This window comes from Symphalangus syndactylus, chromosome 5, assembly GCF_028878055.3.
Source record: "Symphalangus syndactylus isolate Jambi chromosome 5, NHGRI_mSymSyn1-v2.1_pri, whole genome shotgun sequence".
NCBI classification, from domain to species: Eukaryota; Metazoa; Chordata; class Mammalia; order Primates; family Hylobatidae; genus Symphalangus; species Symphalangus syndactylus.
Genome location: NC_072427.2, coordinates 6077672 through 6095812, shown reverse-complemented (window position 1 = coordinate 6095812; position 18141 = coordinate 6077672). Strand labels below are relative to the sequence as shown.

Below are 18141 nucleotides of genomic sequence, written 5' to 3'. Positions count from 1 at the left end.
ATTTTTTCCATATCAACCTCTATTCAATTGTTAGCCCTTCAAGAAGTAATCCCAAATGTGAGATGGGTTAGCATCATTTCTCCTGGACTCATTATAAATGAGTATATTTAAATAAATAACTCAGCAGTTCTGGGAACTGTTGCTCTAAATACAGCAAGAGATCTGGCAGAGAAGGGGACCATTCCATCACTGCCTGGGGTCAACAGGAATCAAAACAGAACAGAAACAGGTCCGGAAAACAATCCCAATATGGCTTTGTTTCTTCTGTTTTGTGTGGGGTGAGATTAGGAAGACTCTTGTTTTAATGTTGACTCCTTCAGAAAACATCCTAAGCTCTCTTCCTCCCTCTGAAAATGAGGGCCTTAAAAAAAAATCACCTGGCCGGGCGCGGTGGCTCACGCTTGTAATCCCAGCACTTTGGGAGGCCGCGGCGGGTGGATCACGAGGTCAGGAGATCGAGACCACGGTGAAACCCCGTCTCTACTAAAAAAATAAAAAAAATTAGCCGGGCGCGGTGGCGGGCGCCTGTAGTCCCAGCTACTCGGAGGCTGAGGCAGGAGAATGGCGTGAACCCGGGAGGCGGAGCTTGCAGTGAGCCGAGATTGCGCCACTGCACTCCAGCCCGGGCAACAGAGCGAGACTCTGTCTCAAAAAAAAAAAAAAAAAAAAAAAAAAAAAAATCACCTTACATTCCTTAAAGCAAGGGATTGGGCTGGGGGAGGGGAGGGTGGGGCAGCATGAACATTCAACGGGTATTCAAGCATTGGCCTAAGCGAATAGATGGTACCATCCAAATTTGAGAATCCTCAATGTCATAAATCCAAGTTTTCCTTTTAGAAGATTAGAGTTCATTCCTTCTTCAAATATCCCATCTTACTTCCTGAGTAAGCATGTGCATGCAACTTTCAAGAGTGGAATCCCACAAATTAACATCTCTCTAGTACCATGGAGAAGGATTGAAAGTTAAAACTCAGAGGTTTCATTTCTGTAATCTTGGAGGATCTGGGAATCTAGAGGTATTCTCAGACTTTGGGTGTTTTCAGGACAGAGAGCCCTGCTAAATTGCTCACAATTACTTCTGTGAGCAATTACAGAAACCCAGGACGTGGTATTGTCATTAGTTTTTTAATGGCAAACATTTACCTCCAGCCAAATGTCAGCCACATCGTGTACAATCATCACGAGGGTCCCACTGCGAATATAATTAGCACACCAAGAGAAGCTCATCAGACTAATAGCAGCCAGGTGGTGGATGATATGAGCTAGAAAATCCTATAAGATGAGGGAAAATGGAAGCCATTAAGCAAATGCATTTATTTCCCAATCACTGGAAGAGACAATAATAATGAGACCAATAACTTACATCTGCATGTTTTGAAATTTATAAAATGCTTTTACTTTAATTCCTAAACACAATCCTTGTGAGGGAGCTAAGACAAGTATTATTCTTGTTGATGAAGTCATTTAACTTTGAGATACCATCCCACACTGGATATATGTATACACACACGCTGCCCCCCAACACACAATAAATGCATACACACACAAGCATATTCCTGTGTACACCTACAGTTATTGTTTATCCCCTGCCTATTCCCCAAAAAGAAAAAACGATTGATATAATAAATCTACACAACCATTAAATAAGTTAGTGCATATGAAATGAGACAATTTGGCCTAAGGAAAGCTACTGTCACTGAGTATAATAAAGACTTAAAGGTTTTCTGCAAAGAAAATATACAAATGGCCAATTCACACATGAAAGCATGCTCAATCATTAGCCATTAGGAGAATACAAACCAAAACCACAATGAGATATACTTCACACCCACTAGGATGGCTATAATAAAAAAGATGAACAATAACAAGTGTTGACAAGGATGTGGAGAAACTGGAACTCTAATACAGTGCTGGTAGGAATGCAAAATGGTGTAGCCGCTTTGTTAAACAGTCTGACAGTTTCTTAAAAGATTAGACATAGAATTACCATATGGCCCAGCAATTCCACTCTTAGGTGGAATGAAAACATATGTTCATGCAAAAACCTGTGTATGAATATCCACAGCATTACTCATAATAGCCAAATGGAGGAAACAACCCAAATGTCCATCAACTGATAAGAGGATGAATAAAATGCATCCATCTGTACAATGGACTCTTACTTAGCAATAAAAAGTAATGATGTATTGATACACGCCATAACATGAATGAACCTGGAAAACATTACAGTAAGTGAAACAAGGCAAACATAAAAGGCCATGTATTGTATAATTCCATTTATATAAAATATCCAGAAGAGGCGCATCTATAGAGACAAAGGAGATTTACGGTTGCCAGGGACCTGGGAGGTTGAAAGAAATGGGCAGTGACTGCTAAATGGTATAGAGTTTCTTCTTGGGATGACACAAATGTTCTAAAATTGACTGTGGTGATGATTGCACAACTCTGAATATATTTTAAAAACTACTGAATGTATACTTTAAATGGTTTGTGTTATATGTGGATATCTCAATAAAGATGTTTTAAAAACTTAAAGATTTCAGCTTCCTCATGGCCAAAGTAAATACAATACCAATACTAGCTCAATTTATTGAGCACTTGCTGTATATCAGGAAGTTTCTTTCTTTTTTTTTTTTTTTTTTTTTTTGAGATGGAGTCTTGCTCTGTCACCAGGCTGGAGTGCAGTGGTGCGATCTTGGCTCACTGCAACCTCCACCTCTCAGGTTCAAGCGATTCTCCTGCCTCAGCCTTCCGAGTAGCTGGGACTACAGGCATGTGCCACCACACCCAGCTAATTTTTGTATTTTTAGAAGAGACAGGATTTCACCATGTTGGCCAGGATGGCCTCGATCACTTGACCTCATGATCCACCTGCCTCAGCCTCCCAAAGTGCTGGGATCACAGGCATGAGCCTCTGCGCCCAGCCTCAGGAAGTATTTTATACAGCTTAACCTGTTTAATTCCCACAACAACCAGAGGAGATAGGAACTATTTTTAGCTTCATTTTATAAATGAGGAAGTCAAGTTTAGAGAGTTTAACCAACTAGCTCAAGATGTTAGTGCGTGGTGAAGCCAGGAATTCAAACCCAGGAGACCTGACTCCAGGGCCTGTGCTTTAGCCACCTCCCAATAGCTTTATGTTTCTGAAGATACATCTTCATAAGACATATAACATATATTTATATTTAATTTTTAAGAAGGTGTTCAATGCACCTGTAAATAATAAAAGGGAAGTCAACTACAACAAAATCAAAGGTGGGTGAAATACATGATCAACCTACCCCCTAGACTTTCTAAAAAATATTATTTTCAATTCTATCCCTTGAAAAAATGACTCAACCAATTAAATTGTGATGTATTCCTAGCCTAAAGTTAGTATAATCTACAGCTATTATTGAGTTATATGGAAATGGAGATTATTTCTATCAGATATTTTCACAGTGTGTTCTTATACTTAGATTTCTCATGTCTTAAGATGTCCAGTTGACTGCAGTGTGTCCCTTATAATGGCCACCATCACTCAACACTAACATTTAATCAAGCTAAACTGGTTTATCTAACATTAAATGTCATTGTATTTACCATACAAATTTTGCTACAAACCAGCCTTTTACTTATGGTATAGTTTATGAAGTATATGCCAAGAGAACTTATCATTTGATCTGAATTGCTTACATATATGACAAAATCTTATGATTGCATTCAGGATTTAACATGGTTTGCTGGATTAGTAATTAGGAATCAGTAACAACCAAACCATTCCTAAAATACCTCACTTTGTGACTTCGGAAGTGGCATTTAGCATGCCTGTGACTGAGTTTCCCTGCAAATAAAGCAAAGCTAATAATGCCCGAAGCAAGGTTTCCTCATAAATATATTTGATGAATTAATGGGAAAATGTTTTCAATGTCTTTGAAAACATCAAAAAGTTGTATATGAGGTGGTTTTGCAATCAACTAAAAGATGTGGTTACGGAATACTACTAACATATTTCTTCTTTGCACCGATAGACATTAAATTCCCAAGAAACAGACACATAAAGGAGATGCTTTTTTCTTATTGAACAGAAGTGGAGCTTCAAAGTTAAAGTTTTTATAATGTTTCACTACAAATGTTTACCAAGGCACCAAAGCATGAGTATAATTAGCAATATTCTATGTACTATAAAGCACACAAAAGCAATGAACTGGACCCAAAAACACAGAAAAATACAACTTAAAGATTAGGGAGGCAGGGCAGGGAGATGGGAATTTTTGAAGAAACTGATAAAGAAGCTTTGTAAATAAGACACTTACCTTTCTCTTGACATCAAAGCCAAGTCTAAATAACAGAGACCAATAAAAACTCATTTCTAAAATGTAGTACCAGTACTGGGATGGCAGCAGGGCCTGAGGAAAAGAAGAGTATTCATTACTTTAAATGCCATCATAGAAGCAACTCATTTTAATGCACTAAAACCTACTTTTATACCTATTTATATCTCACCAGATTCTATAAAATAACATTGATTTATATTTCAACTTATATTTCAACAAAGGAATTAAAGATAATATTTCAAGGCATTTTATTTCTAAAAGGGTAGACGAGTATTCCAAAACCATGTTGAATGTTTTGTTTAAAAAATTAAATACAACTGCCACAGGTATAAGTGCCTTCAGTTTATTCAGAGTTAAGTTTAAATTTAAAAAAAAATTAAAAATCTTTACTTAGGAACAATGGGAAGGCTTTTCTGCTGGTCCTACAATTTACTTTGATTAATGTTTCTTGAATATTACTCAAAATCTGATGTCTTAATCTCTTTTCTGGTGACAGGCTGGTGGTCAGAATTAGCCCATTCTAAAATGGGACAGTAATAAAATATGCATAATTGTTTAAGAACTCTAAAAATATCTTCTGAATAAAATAATAAAATTTTGATAGCTAGAATTTTCTTAACAATTTTATAGTGGGAGTGGTGGTGTTTATTTTAGCTAAGTTGAGACGTTATATTACTTGGTGTACCCAATGAATGTTGCCTTCTGATATCCAAGCCCTTGTGCAGTCTCCTCCAACACTGACTATGGACTTGATCCTGGTGTTTGGTCAAGGAGACATAAGCAAATGTGGTGCATGCAGAGACTTTATAAGTACCATGTAAGAAACCTGAGCCATCCTGCTGAAGAGGCCACAAAGAAGAGAATCAAGGTGCTGACTGCCAACGCTATGAATGGCATCACCATAGACTGGGGCCATTCCTAGCCAGCCTCCCAATGGTCTGAAAATGCATGAATGAACTCAGCTGACACCACATGGAGCAGAAACACTGCCTAGCTGAGCCTGGCCTAAATTGACAACCAAATCAAGAGAAACTAAATGGCTGTTGTTCGAAGGCACTAAGTTTTGGGGATGGTTTGTTATGTACCAAAGGATAACTGATACACCTGAGAAGCTATGAGTAAGTTGGAGACAGAAGATGATAGGCCTGGGGTTTGGTCTAGCTAATTCTTAGGTCCCTTATTGTCTAATTTAATTTAATTCTTTAATGCTGAGGCTAACGTATAACTAATTTTTTTGGTCAACTCCTCATCCTTGATAAGGCCATAAAAGGATGAGACAGAGTTTCTGCTTTCTTCTATGACAGGACTGTATGAGACTAATCCTCCTATTAAGAACAACTTAAAAATCTGGATAAAAGACAAGAAAGAATGTCTGTTTGAAGACATCAGAGAGCAAGTGGGGCATCCAGAACCTGTGGAGTCAAGATCCTAAAGAGAAGAAAAATGCACTAGAGCAAACCCTTTATTTCAAGTGAACCCTATTTCTCAAGAAGTACTGTAGACCCTAAGAATAAATTCAAAGAAGACCATCCTATACATATCATAAATTCTGCATATGCCAATTTATAAGCAGTATGGAGCCCAGAGACTAAGAAACAGCAGAAGTTAAGCAGTAGTGGCTGTAATATCAGAGTACTAGGAAGCAAATTGGTGTTCAGGTTGTCTAGGGAAAAGGAGTCATAGTAAGCACTGTAATATTTTATTTGAAATCATTGAAGAAGAATACCCTAGAATATGGGTAAGTTGTGAATAGACTTGCCTTCACAAAGACTGAAGTCTACCCTGAATCAGCTCAATCAAGGATTAAAGGTGATCTGCCCCTATTCTAACACCTAACAGAAGTGAAAGTAAGTCCTCTGTGAAGGAAGATAATATCATCCTGACCATCTCTACTTTTTTGTATACAATGTCTGTCATTTAATCAAAAGCTATCAAGCATAAGGAGACAGGAGCAAGAAAGAAAACAGATCCACAGGTGGTCAAGAGATGAGACTTATCAGACTTTGACTTTAAAATAACTTCAAAAATAGCTTTAAAGAGAAAATTTCAGTAGAGAACTGGGATCCATTAAAAAATAAAATAAAAATTTGGGAATCAAAAAATATAATTACTGAAATTAAGAACTCAAAAGATGTGTTTAATAGTAGATTAGACATGGCTTAAGAAAAGTCCAGTGAACTGGACAACAGGAAAGTAGAAAATATCCAGAATAGTGAAGTGTCTGACATTTTACCCTAGTTGCAAGCTAACAAGTTAGTTTGCCACAAGTTCCATGAATGCTGGTAGAAGATAGTAGACACCTTGGTAGACAGCAGGTAGTTTATGACTCACAGTAATAGCAGTAGCCAGAGTATCAGTATTTGGGCCAATCCTTCCATCCCCAATCCCCATAGGGCTAAAGGTCAGATGATAACTACACACATCGTGGGTTGTGTTATAAGAGAGGAACCCTGAGCTAGAGAACCTGACCTTTTATAACAGACAATAACTTGCCTACTCTTACCTCCAGAGGGAGACATTATCTCTATCTCCTACGGCTGTTTGCTATACAAACATCCTTGAAAAGATCATCTAAAACAAAAAGCAGTCATGCTTGAATTCACAGCATGCAAGAGACTTGTGTAGAATTGTCTCTCAACAGACTGAATCACAGAGAGGCAAGAGAATGGAAAATATTCTTTAAAGCAAAAGACATGGGGCCTAGTGTAAAGGTCTAGTATATTAGCACATTTATAACTGGAATTTCAGAGGAGTCTGGAAAGAGAATGGAACAGAAGCAATGGCTAAGAATTTTCCAAAACTGACTAAAGACATCAAGTCACCGATTCAAGATGTTCTACAGACATTAAGCAGGATAATTTCAAAGATAAGCACATTTATGTATATCATAATAAAACTGAAAGACAAGACAAAATATTAAAATTAGCCAAAAAGAGAAAAAAGGTATTATGCTCAAAGAAGCAAAACTAAAAGTGACAGCTGAATTCTTTTAGAACTGATGAGATCTAGAAAACAATGAAATAACATCATTTGAAGTGAAGGAAAATAACTGCTAATCTAGAATTCTATACCCAGAAAAAATATCCTTTAAAAATCAAAGGCAATATAACATTTTTCTGACAAACAAAATCTGGCATACCTACCATTAAAAAAAATAGCAAAGGTACTCCTTCAGCCAGGAGGATAATAATCCCAGATGGAAACATGGAAATATAGGAAGCAAGGAATAGCACAAAAAGGGTAACTTGACAGATTTACAAAACAATAATAGCAATGACTTCTGAGGTTTTAAATATTTGAAGGAGGAGGGTGTATGGTGTATTCTAATTACCTTTCAGTGAGTGGAAAGAGGTAAGAACACCGATTTGTATCAGACTGTAATAAGTCAAGGACATATACATTATATATATATAATGTCTAAGATAATTACTAGAAGAACAAAAGCATGTATAACCGAAAAGTCAATATAAGGGATGAAAAAGAATAGTATTTTTTTTAATTACTTGACTGTCCCATAGAAAAGCAAGAAGGGAGTACAAAAGAAAATGCATCAGGTGGTACAAGTAAAAAATAAATAGTAAGATAGTAGATTTAAACCCAAATATGTAATTACATTAACTGTAAACAAACTAAAGGAATGAGACAAATGAGGGTCAATAAGGATGAGGAAGCTCAAGTAGAAAAAGTGCCAGGGATGACATAGTAGTGAACAAAGAGTAGCAGGGGACCAAGACCTAACTAAGGAGATAATTTGAGGGATCTCGGGGTTGAAGTAAGGGGAGGAATACGTTAGAGGGGCCTTACCTGTTTGGGATAGCCATTCCAAACCTCCCATAGGTCATACAGCCAAGGTTTCTGAAAGAAGAAAAAGAAAAAAAGAGCCAACAGATGAGAAATAAATTTGTTGGTGTCAAAGGCCAACTTTGGCAGAAAACCTAAGCTCTTCTTTATGTCATTTACAGCAGGCAAAGATGCACAGGAAATTGCCCTTTGCCATATTCTTTTGCTTCTATTGCATGTATTTCTCCCTCTGCAGAGTATTTCTTGCATATTCCTATATAACACCTCTGTGAAATTCACTAGTAGTGAATCTAAGATAAGTAAATAGTGCTGTCTCATAGAGGAAATTGTTTCAAACAAGTAACTGTATGAACCAAATTATTTCTACACCAATTATATTATTGCTTCTGTAGCAATAAAAAAGTCTTGAGATATCTGTAGCAATATTTGAGACAAATCTTGAATCTTGAAAGACATCTCTAAAACTGGTTATCTTATTGAAAGTACTATACCCTAAAGGAATTCACAGACAAGAATTTCAAAAATTAAAGACAAATTCCAAAGATATAAAAAGATAACTTACATCATAAAGAAATACAACTCCAGCAACAGTGATCATTAAGTAAAATGCAAATCTCCAGCTGCCAAAAGAAAGAAAAATCTTTACTCCCTTGTAAAGGTAACTGAGATTTGAGGAGAAAATGATTAGGTATAGCAGAGTTTACAAAGAACACACATTCTGGAGTCAGACAAATCAAAGTTTCTATCCTGGCTCTGCCCCACTTATTAGATGGCTACAACCTTAGGTAAATCATTTAACCTCAGAAGGCCTGACTTTCTTATCTGTAAAATGAGAATAAGAACATTACCTCAAAATGTGAAAAGAACTGAAAATCTGTGATAATAAGTCCAGCATAAAGTAAGCAACAATAAATGGTAGCCTTTATTCTGATGATAGTGGCTAGCCCAGTTCCAGGCACACAATAAACAGTGGGTTGATATTAGTATTATCAAGAAGGAAACTAATTAGTCTAATTATTTCTCTTATCCCCATTTAATTCCCAGTTAAAAGGTTTTTATGTGGCCAGACTTTACTCTTTTCCCCTAAAAGCAGGTTTTGAAAGAAAAGATTTTCCTCATATATGGAGAAAGACCTGTGGACTAAGAGACTGGAAAGACACATCAAAAAATTGTAATGAATGGATCTTATTTAGATCCTGATTCAAATCAAGAAACTGTAAAGAAAATTATGAGACAATCAGGGAAATCTAAACACTGAATATTTGCTATTATTAAGTAAAAATCTTTTATTAAATAAAAAATCATAAGATACTGATGTTGCGATTATGCTGAAAATAAAGAGTTCTTATCTTTTCAAGGTACATGCTGAAATACGTATGAATGAAATAACAGATAAAGAGTTCTTACCTTTTCGAGATACATGCTGAAATACGTATGAATGAAATAATAGTGTCTGATATTTGCTTCCAAACCTATCTGTGATTGGGGAGAGGTGTAGTGGGGATAGAGAGGACATAGGATTGGCCTTGAGTTGATCAAATGAAGCTGGTGATGGGTAATAACACACTTAATTCATTATGCAGTCTTCCTACTTTAATATATGCTTGCAACGTTCCAGATAAAAAGTTTTTTTAAATTATGTCTATTTTATCTAATGATTGCTGGAGAAATAATAATATTAAAATAAGATGTTTTCTTATCTTTGTGTAAGGCCTTACAGTGCGTTCCTTGACACACCTGTAAGATAGGTAGGACATAGGAACATAGATATATACCCATTTTGTAAAGTAAAATCAGACTCAGAAAAATGAGGCCATCTCCCCAGCTCATGTAGCTAAGAAGGAGGAAAGCTGCAACTTAAAGTGCAGGTCTTTGGACTCTGCATCAAGGAGTGTTTCCTAAACGTTATCATTTCCCCTAAGCCAGACGACAGTCTTTCTTCATGGCTTATTTTGATAGGAGAAAAAAGTAGGGTTCAATACTCAAAAAGCTGAACCATAAAAATATCCAAAAGACATTTTACAAAATGAACATTGAAACTTTACCGCACTCATTTTATTTGCTGAGAGCATTTCCTTGGCTCCGTGGATTATCTTGTCCAAACACAACCCACAAAAGAGGAGATGATAAGGCCAGCCAACCCACAAATGAAGCCAAAAGTGTCGGTGCTCTCCTTGTGTTTATTTCCCAAGCATTTATTGATTTCTCAACTCCGGCAGGCACGGTGCTAAGCATACATGTGCTATCACATTTTTGTTTTCACAAGATTATGAAGCCTATGCTATAATTAGTCCTTTCTTACAGACTGTTGCTAACAGCCAATTTCCTAAAGGAAATCAAAGCTAAGAGAGATCACAAAACTTACCCAAGTTTGAGGAGTAATACTCAGATCCAAGAGTGCAGCCAAGTCTCACATATTTCTGGACAAATCCTACTCAGAGAAGCCCTAAACGAGGGATTCTCAAAGTGTGTGCCAGGGAACCCTGAGGTCAGAATATTTTCATAATAATACTAATACATTATTTGCTTTTTTTCCTCTCATTCTCTCACAAGTGAGGTCATGTGACATGTGATCACAGTATTGCTCTGAATGAAATTGCACTGATGAAATGTGCGCTTGTGGAGTCTCCTGTTTGATAAATATCTCAGTTTTAACTTCGAAGACAGTAAATACCAATAGGTATAACACACACAGATGTTCTTTGGGATTTTCAAGAGTTTTTAAGAGACCAAGGGGTCTTGACACCGAAAAATTTGAGAATTGCTGCACTTCACTGAAAAGATGAATGATAATGTCCTTGTCAATGTCATTTCACTAGTTTCACCTAAGAGTAAAACTTCTTTAATTTTTTTCCAGGAAAGAATGAGATAAACATAAATGTGGGAGGGGAGAAAACCCACTGAAAAACCATTCAGAAACGAATTGGTTGGGTAACAATGGTGAAAGTGAAAGGAGGGACTGCAGGGTGCAGCCAGAGGGGAATGGGCAGAGTGGTGAGAGACACTGCCGGGGCCAGACGGGAGGCCTGTGCTGGGGACGCTGCATAGAGTGGGCCGTGGACTGCACGGGTCAGATGAGGGTGAGGCCGCATCCACCCAGCCAGGAAGAGCCCTTTCTCCCACACTGAGTTCTCCTACCTGGATACCTAAGGCCTTGGAGTTCTTTCTTATTGCTAGGTGGAAATCTGTGTTTTAAAATGAAAAAGTGGTCAGCTAATGTGGAATTTGATTTTTTTTAAAACAAAAGGACCCATTATGTATTAGAATCCTGAATGCTGTGGAATAGGGCACAAGGGTCACCATGAAAGAAAGTCACCAAAGAATGCATACACTGAACTCAAGGTGCCTGGCGGCTCATCTATCTGGATGTTACAAAGGAATCTTTGCCTGTTGGAAAGTAATCTTGGGAGATGGTGTTAAGAAATAAGTGCCCGGAGATTTTCAAAAGGCTTGAGGTTAGGTACCTCATGCTATGATTTCTGTAGCACATCCCACAGCTGATTTTAAAAAGCAGAGTCCCTGTACAATTAAACAGCGTGGCACTAGGTTTAGTCTATTTATCTAGTCCATAATAACTTTTAACTTAGAATAAACATATGACATTGCTAAAGAATAAGATAAGGCTTAAATTTTATTCGTGGGCCCACTTACTGTGTCCCGAATATATTGCATAATTTCCTGCTTTGTGTCTTTGCTTTACTTGAAAATACTGCCTCGAACCTGCTTTCTTTTCTTTTGGCAATCTGACCCATTCTTCAAGGTCCAACCTATGTCTTCCCTTCTCTAGAAAGCCTTTCTTTAACTTCTCCAGCCATGCTGATGCCATCACCTCTAAATTCCCACAACACATCTAAACATGATGTTGCATCTGCTGGTGTACACTCCCACGTGCCACTGGGGTGGCGTGACAATAGATGTTATGGTTTTATGTGTGATAATCTGGCCTCCCTAATTCGCTGTTTAAGGCCGGTAACCAAGACTCACATGTTACTCCCCTCTTAAAATCTAGAACGCCACAAAATCTAGGACAGTGCTATGCACGGAAAAGATACTACTAACCTGTACCTCTGCATTGCCTGACTGATTGATAAGGGTAACTCAAAATTCCCTTCTCCAGCATGAACTCTGGAAGAATTTTAGTAGGCTAACTGACATGGCCAGATGCCCAAATATTACTCAATTTAAGGATCCTCTGCTTGCTGGGAGGTAAGCATTAGGTGCCAGGGGCAGTATAATAGAACAAGAAATAGTATCAGAATAGGAGTCAGAAGATCTGAATGCAACAGCCATTCAAACACCTAAGAGACCCTTAAACTAGGCAGATGTGCAGTTTCTCATTGACAGGATAGCCCCACCTTCCCTGTCTCACATCATTGGCAGAAGGATCAAACAATTATTATTATTATTACTATTTTTTTTTTTTTTGAGACAAAGTCTCGCTCTATCGCCCAGGCTGGAGTGCAGTGGCGCGATCTCAGCTCACTGCAAGCTCCGCCTCCCGGGTTCATGCCATTCTCCTGCCTCAGCCTCCCGAGTGGCTGGGACTGCAGGCGCCCACCACCACACCCAGCTAATTTTTTGTATTTTTAGTAGAGACGGGGTCTCACCATGGTCTTGATCTCCTGACCTCGTGATCCACCCGCCTCGGCCTCCCAAAGTGCTGGGATTACAGGTGTGAGCCACCACACCCAGATGGATCAAACAATTATAACCTGTAAGGCACTATAATATATAAAAAAAATGCCAGAGAATTTTATTAAAATATGATTCAGCTCAGAGGTAGAGAATTAGTTCCTGCTTGGGGTCTTTATTTAAGAATCATCTGTTAGCAAGAATGAATGAATGAGAGCAAGAAAAAGGAGGATGTAACATAAGATCAGCTCCATCTTGTACTGTTTTGTGCTGATGGTTAGAGAGGTACGCTTGTGCCAATCTGACCTCAGCAGCAACTCTATATTATATTTACCAAACTTTCAAGACCTAAAAACCAGACAGATGCTGGTTAGAAAACAAACAAGGTCATACACCTCAAGCTGCTGTGAGAAAGGCAGTGGAAGCCTGTGGTGAGAAGTGAGTGTTTGGAGACATCCTGAAGAATGGGTCCATCCCTCTAAACATCACCCAGTTTCACAGCTGGATTATAGGATAGGGAACGTATAGATGGATTAAAGGAAGTTATTAAAGTTTAGCCTTCTACAGCCTGTTTGCTTATTTGAGAGTCTTACATCAGCTCCCTTATTCATTTCACCTTCAAAACAAAAATATCTGGTGGAAGTCGCTAGGCAATGTGAGGGAGGGCCTTAAGAATCAGGTAGGAAGAGGGAGCACTGCTGGTGCATACAATGTGGCATTGAACACAACCCAACTCAGACACATTTGTCTGGATACAAAGAAGGGGAAACAAAGTGAGAGCAATGACCTGGCTCACCATTTTTTGCACAAGTGTCAGTTTCTGCCACAAAAGAGTGACCTAAAGTACTACGATATCCTATAGGAGGGGGAAAAAAAAGCAGAACTCAAATGAAACTAAAAATAAATCCGATGCAATCTCCCTGCCCTCAGAATGGACTCAAAGTAGCCAGCTCCAGTAAAACCCCACTTGATATCCCAGCCCAGCCTGATCCTCCTGCCAAGCCTCCTGGGAAACCAAGAGGATGGGCTGTGCACCCCACAGGAGGGCTGGGGTCATGAGCCACGCCACACAGAGGGCCTTCTCAGTGTTTTGAGAGGGAACACACGTCCTCGCAGACATTCTCTGCTCTTACAATTATGATGGTTGGACACAGGTGATAAAGTCTGGTGACCTAGGGCCAGCCCTGACCCTAAGAAAAGAGAAACACCAGTTAAGACATTTTTATGATTTTTCTGGGTTTCAGGCTGAGTACATAACCTCTCCTGTTCATCTTAGACAGTTCATAGTGTGGGAGTCTGTCTGAACCTATTCTGGTTCGGGACGCCCGATAAATAGAGTTCAGAGCTTACTTGATTTATAAAGGAGTGGAGGAAGCAGAGAAGGCAAATGTGTGAGGAGCCTAAAACACCACATCAGTGGGTGACAGACCTGGGTCTGAACCCTCCCTCTGCTGCCCCAGCAGTATTCTCTCTGCAAGGACCACTCTGCTCCAGATAGGACGGCAGCATTCCTAAAGCTCGGCCCATCCTCCTTACCAAGCTTCCTGGAATTTCTTCAGCCTGGAAGGCCTCTCTTGATTCCGCCGACTCCTAAACCATCTTTCCACCTGGCGCTCCGTCAAGTTACACTTCTTTGCCAGTCCATAAATATCAGTCTGAAAAGGGATGAAACAAATAAATGAGTGATAAAGAACAGAGTCAGACTGGCAGGCAGACAAAAGACAGAGATTGAGTTACAAGAGCTTCGGTACTGGGGATGAGAGAAATTCTGTCATGAGACCCGGAGCCAGGGAATTTACCTCTTTTGCTTATGGAATCACACACACGCACACACACCAAAAAACAAAATGTTACTATCCCAGCTCTCTAAGTTACTGAGAAAGATCAATTCTCCATAATTTGGCAGCAATCCAGCGTTCAAGCTGCATGTGTGAGCTCACTTGTTCAGCTAAAATGTGCTTAGGACTTCCTAGGCGCCAGGTAGAGTAGCATAGTTTAAATCAAATTCAATAAAATCCAATCTCCTCATTTTTCCTATGGGGAACTGAAGCCCCAAGAACTTTAGTGACTTGTCCAAAACCTAAAATTAGTAGCAAAGTGTGGATGAGAACTTAGGCTAGTGCATTTTGTTATTTCTTTTGACAGCTACAGAAGATAATGCAGGAAAAACTCAAACTGGTGTTAGCCATCCACTTTTACATTTAATTATATAGAGAGCCTATTTCAAACTAATCCAAAATAATTTCAATAACAAAAATAACAATTGCAAAATATGATGATGATGATTGCTTCTCTTTTGGGAAGTAGAAGTTGTAGGCTATGATTTTTTTTTTATGCTACCATGCAATGAAACCTTTAACATTTTGAACAGGTTTGGAAACAATATGAATGATAGATTCGCTCAAATGTTACCAATTCGAAGGTCTACCCAAGCCAGACAAGAAACATAAATGACCGAATGGACCAGTTCTGTTTCACAGTGGGATTTTAACATAGGCATGTTTTGTACTTTAAACCTATGGTAACCTTCTCCACGTCCACAAAGAAATATGCTCATGAAAAATGCCAGCCCTCTTGATTTTTTTTTCCCAAGTAAGAATAAGAAATATTTCCAGACGGGTGTGGTGGCTCATGCCGGTAATCCCAACACTTTGGGAGGCCGAGAAGGCGGTCAGGAGTTCGAGATCTGCCGGGCCAATATGGTGAAACCCCATCTCTATTAAAAATACAAAAATTAGCTGGGCGTGGTGGTGGGCTCCTGTAATCCCAGCTACTCAGGAGGCTGAGGCAGGAGACTTGCTGGAACCTTGAGGGCGGAGGTTGCAGTGAACCGAGATTGTGGCACTATACTACCGCCTGGGCGACAGAGCAGGACTCCGTCTCTAAATAAATAAATAAATAAATAAATAAACAAATAAATAAATAAATAAACAAAAGAAACATTTCCATTTCCTCTTAATTCCATTTTGTGAAAAATAAAATGGCATAAAACTGACCCTCAGCTTTGGTGCTGAGGAAAGAAGTGGGAGCTGAATGGATACAGCAGGCAGAAAAGCACATATCATGTCCCAAAAGGCCAGGTATGACCAAGCCAGATGGCTGACGCTTCCAGAGAAAACGTGCAGACCCAGGATTTTGATGAGAAATCACTATGTTTTTAAAAATGTTGACCAACCCCTCAAAGTAAATTTAAACCAATTGTGGATGAATATTGTGAGGGCCAAATAAAGCCTGCCTGTGAGCCAGATGGCTGAATACCCAAAAGTCTGTGACCAGCCGGATAGCTTCTGCGAGATTATCTCATATGTTACCTTGAGGGAAGGAAAGAACACTGCAGTGTCAAAGCAATCGGATATGGTAGGAAGGGCAGGAAGCTGAAAACAGAAGATCCAGTTCTGCTACCTCCTAGCTATGTAGGCGTAAGCACCGCACTTTGACCCCCATGGAAAATGGGATATTAAGAGAATGTTTGCTACCCACCTCCGAGGGATGACTTGAGGACAAAGGGATTGGAATGTGCTAATGAAACTATTGAGATCTGTGTCAGTGCTAGAGATTTTTATGACCAAACACAGAAAGGAAACCATGGACTACAGATCATTCAAGAAAAAAGTATTCCTTTACTTTTAACAAAATTTGCAAACATGAACAGACCCCCAAAATGGAGAATACAATTCAAATTCTGTTCGTTGGTGCACAGCAGGACATATTCTGGCATGCTGCTGCACTATACTCCGTGTGCTCGGACAGAAGGGGCTCTGGGCCTAGCTTTACTATTTCAAGTATTTTAGTCATTCATTCATTTGAAAGGATTTAAAGAGTCTCTAAGCACTGGTGCCAGGCACCATCTAGGTGTGGGAGATTCGGTAGTGAGCAAAACAAACTAAAGTCCTTGTCTTTATTCTGGAATGTTCTCAGATCTTAGAACAACCCCATTTTATTATCCAATGACTTCTACAAATAATTGCCCAATGAATTATTAATAAACATATATAGAAGACAGCAACTGTTTATGATTCGAAGCTTTTTCTTTCTATTTTGGAGACAGAAGAATCTAGTTGGAAGTCAGTCTTGTCAATACTGGCCTCATGCACTATGATATTATTGAGAGAGAAAACTCCTTGCAAACAAAAGTGTCTAAAAGTGTTTTCTTGAATTAATGTGTGAAACATGAAGCATTTATTGACCATCTGTAATGATCAGAAAATAGTGCAAGATGTCATGGGAGCAAAAACAAGCATGATTAAGAAACAAAGTGACAATTCCCTTGAGTTAGGAAGACATGCTTAAACATGCTCCTTTGGAAGTCAGTGCATGATAGGCACAGAGTTAATGGTATAAATAATAATAGCTGACCTTTGCTGAGCATCTACTATGTGCCAGGCACCATTCTAAGCACTTTATATGTATTAACTCAATTTGATCCTCACAAGAGCCCTATGAGATAAGCAATATAATTATGCTCAATTCACAGAAGAGGAAACTGAGGCATGGGAAGTTTAATCTGTCCGTCTCCACACAGAAAGTCTGTGACAGAGCCAGGCTCTAAAACCACATGGTCTGTCCTCACAATTTGTATTTTAGCCTCTACACTACCTATTGCTGTGAACATTCAGAAGTGGGTTGGAACATGCAGGAAAGGTCTCTCTCAGGCACAGCCTCAAGGAGAGGTCGAATGGCCTAAAGGAGGAGTGCTGAATGGGGCCAAGAGACCTGGCCTCTGGACTGAAAAGGGAACCCTCTGTGCCAGTGGACGAGTCACCCTACCTCTTTGGCTCTCACATGTCTCACCTGTACAATAAATTGCACTCGAAGAGGTTTTTGCTCTAAAAATGTTTGAATCTATGAATGACTCAAGCTAGCACACTGGAATACCTTTACTGAGTGTAGTAACTGGCTTGAGGTCAGTCTCACAGTGCCACGTTTTCTTCAGATCTCTTCCAGAACTTACTTGTTCTGCATCAGTTCATATATATATATAATTATTTTTTATTTTGCTAAGGGAAAGGGCTAAACAATAAGTTCCACTGTCACTACATGTTACCTATATAGCACTATAATTGATCGTTGGTCAGAGTTGTTGGTCTTACCCCAAACATCTGGAAGTTGTTCTTGATATGCACACACACACACGTACAGACACACACCTGCATAGATACAATCATAAGAGAACTGTGCAATATCACAGACCAAAACTCTCACTGGAGGCTCATGTGTATAGTATTTTAGGCCTCATCAATACCATGTTATGCCCTTCTGTGCTAACCGGCCCACAGTCGATGTCATATGCATGGAAGTGTTTTGTTTTACTGGTGCAGTCTATAGCTGCTGAAGCAGCATCCTTGGGTCTGTGTACTTAATTGTTTCAATCAAGTCAGGTGTTATCTACAAA

General features: G+C 39.0%; 1 protein-coding gene across 2 annotated transcripts in view; it reads right to left on the bottom strand.

The window, feature by feature from the left end:
- CERS3 (ceramide synthase 3) overlaps window positions 1-18141 on the bottom strand; it is a 138886-nt gene that overhangs the window by 66537 nt on the left and 54208 nt on the right. For both annotated transcript variants that reach the window (XR_008657561.2, XM_055277068.2), the window contains exons 6-10: window positions 14286-14404; window positions 8680-8737; window positions 8121-8171; window positions 4296-4388; window positions 1144-1272 (exon numbers count right to left, since the gene is read on the bottom strand). Coding sequence is in view for 1 of the 2 variants with exons in the window: in XM_055277068.2 (XP_055133043.1) it covers window positions 1144-1272; window positions 4296-4388; window positions 8121-8171; window positions 8680-8737; window positions 14286-14404 (450 nt within the window). In the remaining variant the exon portion in view is untranslated. The remainder of the gene's footprint in view (window positions 1-1143; window positions 1273-4295; window positions 4389-8120; window positions 8172-8679; window positions 8738-14285; window positions 14405-18141) is intronic.